Source organism: Gopherus evgoodei, chromosome 2, assembly GCF_007399415.2.
Source record: "Gopherus evgoodei ecotype Sinaloan lineage chromosome 2, rGopEvg1_v1.p, whole genome shotgun sequence".
NCBI lineage: Eukaryota > Metazoa > Chordata > Testudines > Testudinidae > Gopherus > Gopherus evgoodei.
Genome location: NC_044323.1, coordinates 67455067 through 67462124, shown reverse-complemented (window position 1 = coordinate 67462124; position 7058 = coordinate 67455067). Strand labels below are relative to the sequence as shown.

Below are 7058 nucleotides of genomic sequence, written 5' to 3'. Positions count from 1 at the left end.
AGAATTCTATTTCTATCAAATATGCACTGCCTAGCAGCTGGCACCACAGAGTATGCTGGGCAGAACTTTAGCCTTTTATATCTGTGACCTTACTGATGAACCAAACCTTTTGGCTTTATTAGGAAATCTTTTGTTTCGACGTGTGATTTGGAGCTGGTTACTGTGAAAAGAAAGGTTTATGAAGGAAAGAATTGGATCAAAGCAACCCATATAAATTCACAGACACAAGTTTACATTTACCAGGAAACAAAAGAATACACAGTGAAACCAGCGAGTCCCGTTGGTTACACACTCATCTGTGCAAACACTGTAAATTTGGGCTCTACCATGCTAATAGGACGCATTAACTGTGCAGAAGAAATTCCATGATGCATTCTAATGATGTCAGAAACAGAGGCTGTGGTTACCTCGTAACCTCATTTTCTTTTGAATAATGCAGGGTTTCAGTTTTCTTACTATTTTTTTAATGTTTTTAAAGCACTTTTGAATAAAAAAGTAGTTGACTGAAAATTTTGATTGCTATTTTTATTTGCATAGTGACCAACAGAGGGCTAGGCACTTTGCAGCCAGCTATGAAGACATGCTTCCTGCCCTGCAGGCCTTACAGTCTAAAAAGATAATGCACAAATGAGAGAAGGGGAAAGGAGCTCAGCACAAGACAAAGCTACGGAATGATGGAAATAAGCACATGTATCTTTTTCAGTAAGTTGAAGAAGTTGAGCTGGCTGACATTAGTACAAAGCAGTCAGGCAGCCCAGATTTCAGAGCCTTAGTTAATACTGAAGACTGACACTTCTGTATTTTGATTTGGGTTTTTTTAGCTTTTGTCCCTTACTCTAAATATTCCTTAAATGAAAAAAAGGGATACTTTTATTTATTCATCTTCTTTCTTCCCTGTTCCTCACACACCTCCAGCACCTTCTGCAATTTACTCATTCCCATGCCCTCCTTCTTATAATCACACAACTGAATAACTACAACGGGACAGTAATTCCACTTCCTTAATTTCAGGTCAGTTTAGAAATGAACATAGCATAACAGTGTAGCACATCCCATTCCCCTCTTTCATCCAGGCATCCCAAAAATGTCCTACTACCCATGTGATGGGGAAAGAGGTAGATAGCTGTCTAGAGAAGAAAATTTCTTTCTGTCATCTGTTTCCACAGGGATCCAAGTCTAACTCTTTTCCAATGAGTTTTTAACATGAAAAGGCCACAGCACCACCATTGTGTAGCTCTCTCTTCACACTGGAACTGTCAGCTATAGTAAAAGAATCCATGTATCATATTTCCAGTGGAAAAAAGTACACAGATGTATAGTTTGCATTTGTGTACCATGGGGCACCCTTGAATCGTGTTAAAATATGTCAGTCAAGACATCTGGTCAGCTGTCCTAATCCATATTGGGGTTTTTAGACTCCTGTTATGCCCCAATATGCTTTGAACATTGCCAATATGCTTTCTCTGTTGCAGCAGCAGTGTCCCCCCTTTGGTTTCACAGCCCATCCCCAGCATTGTTTTTTATAGTGTCACGTACTGAGAAAATGCAAAACCACATACTGTAGCTCATGTGTCTGGCTAATTAAACGGGCAGGACAAACCTTGTGCGATTAGAAGCAGGGACAGATTGGCTTAGGTCTAGTTCATCTTACGGACTGCAAAAAGAATTAGCTGTCACTTGTGCCATGCAGCAGATGGACAGTTTGCATCCGATTTACATTCAGGCGCCAAAGCCTTTAGAAGCTTTGGCAACCCACTTGCCATCAGGCAGCAGACGTTGATGTCCTACAGATGGTTACAGCAGCCATCTTGCATTTGTGTTGTGTGGCACTGTTGCGCCTCCTTTCTGCACTCAGTATTCTGCTGGTCCTTATTCAATGCCTTTGGAATTATTGCAACCCAACAGCACAGAAAAGTGCTATATCCACCCAGGCTTGGTCATGTCCCAGGCATACTTGTACATTTATTTAAATATAAAGCTCTGCGGGGGGGGAGGGCGGATATGTTTGCACCCATATTAAAAAACCTAGTGGTGCCCATCACAAGCTGTCCCCACTCCCCCTCCACAGAGTTATGCTTTATTTCACAGTCCCTACCTAGAACCCTGACAAATCTGCCTCCTCCACTCACCCAAACCATAATAGCATCATTTCAGAATAATCGCTGATCCCCTTTCCTTATGAATTTAGCTCATCAGTACAGCTTTGCCTGACTTTGGTTCAACCCGTACTAGGTAATGAGACAGAACAAAGAGTTTTCTTCCTGATGGTCAGGCTAATCTTGCTCCATGAATAGCCCAGAGTAATCTGTCAGCAGTGGAAAGCTGTGGCTGGAGGTCTTCCAAAATCAGCTCTTTCACATTTGGTGGGAGCAGTTAGGAATTCTGACTGGCACTATCAGTCAGAAGTCATGTCATTGCTCTGCAAAATGGACTGCAGTTGTCCCCACTAGGTAGAATCAGCCCAGAATATTCAACCGTGTTTTCCCGTCCTGGAGTGTTATTGGGAATTCAGCGAAAGTATCTGATAAAGCTTTAAAAAAAACCAACATAGCAGAGGCCAACTCAGTAATGCATGATTTCCAGTCACTTTAAAGTAATGGATAATATTTGGTGGAGATCTATATATATATATATATTGTCCATTAATGCACACTGGTTACAGCCAGCAAATGAGTACAAAAAACAAACAGTTAATTAGAGCTTTTTGAATCATTGTTATATATGCCGTACATCATTTGCAGGTGCTACAAAAGTGAAAAATAACCATTATAATTACTAGTATTCAAAGATTCATATTTTTCCCCTTGTAATTGATTTAGGATTATCAGTTTTCTTGTTGTTATACAAAAGCCCTGTCAAGGTGTTTCACACGTGTTTGGCTCATGCGTCTTCCAAAAACAAGTCAAAACACTGTTGTGTTTTACACGGTGCAGTTAAAGCACTGAAAAATAGGCCAAGTTTTACCTGGATCTTTATCATGGTTAAATTATCTTACATATGTTTTAATTTTTTTGTTCATTCTTTCTTTCTCTTTCTCTCCCTCTCTCTCTTTTTGTTAAAATACATCTGTGTTTGTTGACTGCCCCAGATTATATCTAAGTGAGGAGTGGGAGTACTTGCACCTGGTACAGTATATGTAGCTTAACAATACATATCATTACATTATTTACAGCTCATTTTATGTTATTCAATACTAAACTGCACATTAACCCTTTGAGAACCTGCATGAAACTGTTCGACAAGGCAGAAGAGATCTGTGTTTTTCATGATTGTAAGAGCACATCTATAATTGTATTCATAAACATGGAAGTGTGTTCATTACAACAGGGATCACCACCAGAGCCTGCTAATTCCTCTCTCAGGAAATCTGTTTCATAATGATATTCCTTACTACACCACACTTGTACTTCTGCTGATAACACAGGTTATAAAAGGGACTCAGTACTGGAGTCAATTAATGTACTGGCTTTTTAACCTCCTTTATTGGACTACATTCGGCACCAAAGGGACCTAATGTTGTGCTGCTGGCAGTAGAAGGACCCAAGTGATGCAATTTCCTGCAGCCTCAGCCTTGTCTTTAGTTCACAGAAGTACACATCATGATCTGACCTCATTAGTCACTGACTCAGCAGCCTCAATTCCTTGACAATATACAGTAGAGTTGAGTAAGGACAGAAAAACTGACTCTCTATATCCTTGCCAAAAGAGGGAATACTATCTCCAGCCTAAGGACTGATCTATTGGAGCCTGAAGTATACCTTTCAAATTCCTATATATACGGTCACCGTGTTCTATATGATGCCAGGAACATGATGATTGATGCCAGAACAGGGGCAATATGAATAAAATGCCATGCAAAAGATTTCCAAATACTTTAGAAATAATTTGAATGGTCACAACATCCAGAAGAAATCATCCTGTTTCTGATGCATAAATTGATCCTTCCTGTCTCTGATCATTTGTGTCACACATGGGTCACATATCTGTCCTAGACCAAAATGTTGCATATGTCGCACAATGCAGAAATAATCCTTAATGTATGGCAAGGAAAGAAATAGGAAAGGAATCCTGCACTATGATGCTGCTTTCCTAACCTTTAAATACTCACCAATATCTCTGTTGCTGAATTAATCATTCGCAAGATTATCAGCAATTTAGTTGCATTTTGTTGGTAATTAGCTTGATAAATTAGCATCTGCAATATAAAACTTGACATCTTATTGTTCCCTCAGTTTTATGGTACTTCTGAAAAACTGTAGCTTACTTTAAAAATGATCATTTCTGTTACAATAAAAACAGATACAAAACCAAAGTTTGACAAGCCTGGTAACAGACAGAAACAAGCTCCATTTACATCCACTGGGCAAAATATCAAAGATTAGTAGTTCATAATGCAAACTTCAAACGTGTGTTTTAAAAAATAAAATTTGAATCCTTTCTCTGTGGGCAGCTGCTTCTAGTGAGTAAAATATATGCTCAATTAATTCATTTTCTGTGTTTTCTGTGGAAAGGCTGGCAAGCAGACTTTGAAATATGGAGGACAACAGAACTGATAGGGAGTATATTTATTTATTTCATGATTGCCTCTGCACGAGTTGGATTTTTTGAATACTAGGTGAGAAGTTAACCCTGTTGTCATCAAATGTCCTCTTTCCGCTCAAGGCCAAATAGTTATGCAGGATGCCAAGGATCTTTTACGTTTTAGAAGCAATTTTCAAAAGGACTGAAGAAGCATCTTCCTAAATAGCATCCAAAGGCGCACCAGTGTGCCAATTTCCTCACTTTCACAATGAATGGAAATGAGGGTAGGTATCTCCCTCTGAAAAAATGCTAAAAATATAGCAATTATCCAGTACAGATGTGATGTTATAAACTCAAGATTCCCTGGCATTTTGTTTCAGCTATTATTTCCATTGCAGAAGACTGTACTAATAGAACCATCCCTATTAATCTGAATTTGAGATATTTCATACAATGTATATTACCTTTCTGTTGCCTGCAACCTTCTGCCAGGTTTTTTTTTTTTTTTAGGAGGTGCTTTGAGAGGAATATACCATGAGAACAATACACAGCTGCTGCTGTATAGAGATATCTAATTGTCAATATTGTGGAATTTCTACAGCTTATTACTTGCATTCAGTCTAATTCTGGGCAAATTGCCAGTCACTTCAGGGACATTCAAGCGAGCCATATTACACGTGGTACGGCATCACAGCTTTAAGATACCCGGCTGTTTTGCCTCTGGCCAGGGAATGTTTGTATCAATGCTGCCGAGTGAAGGGGGGGTAACTACAAATAAAATAAAATTTGTATTTTTTCAAGTGGGCTGCATTTCAAGCCCAGATGTTAGTAATGAAAGATTCAATTTAAGGATTTAAATTACAAATAAATAAAGTATGAAACAGATGTGATTTTTAAGGAAGTTCAAATTATCCAGGAAGAAAAATATCTCTGTGCATGACAAAGTAATCGGGATTGTCTTGAGAGTCTGTTGAAAACAATCTGCTGTGCTAGATACACCCTTAGGACAGGATTGGTTTGGAATGGGAAGGACTGGTGGAGCTTGTCATTAAACAAAAATTGTGTTTAATAAAACTTTATAACCGTGATTAATCCTATGAGGCCCTAAAGGAGTTTGCAGTTTCTGATAAACACATTTTCCTTGTTTGCAATGGTAATGATATTTTGAAGTGAAAGGAATCCAAACAAAAAAACTCTAAGGGTAAAAAAAGACTTGTCAGGTACCACCTATGAAGAAATTACCATGTCACAAAGGAAAGATGGGCCACCCATAAGGGAAGCCTTAGATGATATGATTGAAACAAAAAAAACAGAGGTAGTTGCAGGTCTTCCTTTACTGGGCTCTGATCAGTATAGATTTGCCTAAAAGAGGAATGGAAATTATTCAACGCCATCTAGCATGTGGAGTTTAGAATCCCACATCCAAGATGCAGGTGTTCGCCTATAAATGTATAAAGGACATAACCTACAGCAGCAATTTGAAGTAATACACACACAGACAGCAAGGGATATTGCTCAGCAAGGTACTTTGCTGACCAGCACAAACGTCCAGGAGTACTGATTTTAAAGGGTCAGACCTTATAAGGAGAGTTTTGGAAGAGAATTACTGGCACAGCTTAGCCTCCAAATCCATACAGAGTACGACCCTGGTGCTTCAACGCATAAACAACGTCCATAGCAGTCACAGTCTTCCGCTTCGCATGCTCAGTGTAAGTAACAGCATCTCGGATCACGTTCTCCAGAAACACTTTCAGCACCCCGCGAGTCTCCTCATAAATGAGACCTGAAATACGCTTCACTCCCCCACGACGAGCCAAACGATGAATAGCGGGTTTCATAATGCCCTGGATGTTATCCCTCAACACCTTCCTATGGCGCTTAGCGCCTCCTTTCCCGAGACCCTTGCCTCCCTTACCACGACCAGACATATTCGCTAGAGTTGCAAACAAAGCTGCTGCTGAGAGTGAGGATTGAGGTCTTGATTCAGCAAGGTGCCTAAGTACATGCCTAACTTTAAGTATTGAAGTCAATGGAAGTAAGTACTTTGCTGAATCTTGGGTCTAACTGCTGTTTGCCATTACAAAAGCAAGTTTCAAATGTGAGGAGAGCAATCAATAAATCTATATATACAGGTTCTTGAATGGACCCTCCTCATTAATACCTGAACATCTAACCTGTTTTTTTAAGGTTGAAATGATTCCACAGTGTATAAAAGAGAAGAGAAGTTTGGATGCTCCCTCAAAAAAGTATGTGGATGCAATAGTTACAGAGACTGAGGGAAACAATAGCTCCATGTCAGAATAGCTCCAAACATGAAGTACTGAATAGGGTGGGTGAATATTTTGCTACGTGCCTTCCACCTAGATTCTGCTTGAGACTCCATATACAATAGTTCAGCTGACTTGCATGTATTATACATACTGCATACTAGTTCTGGGTAACTGGTATGGCTTTCCCTTGCCCCAGAAGACAGCCTTCTGTCATGTGAACTCTTCATGACTTTCCGGAACTGCCAGCAACCATTTCAGCATGATTCT

General features: G+C 39.5%; 1 protein-coding gene across 1 annotated transcript; it reads right to left on the bottom strand.

Moving 5' to 3' along the window:
• Positions 1–6116: 6116 nt before the first annotated feature.
• On the bottom strand, positions 6117–6468 carry LOC115644876 (histone H4-like). Its single transcript, XM_030549333.1, has one exon. It carries the CDS (start codon positions 6447–6449, stop codon positions 6138–6140), a length of 312 nt encoding a protein of 103 aa, XP_030405193.1. The 5' UTR covers positions 6450–6468; the 3' UTR covers positions 6117–6137.
• Between the last annotated feature and the right edge of the window lie 590 nt (positions 6469–7058).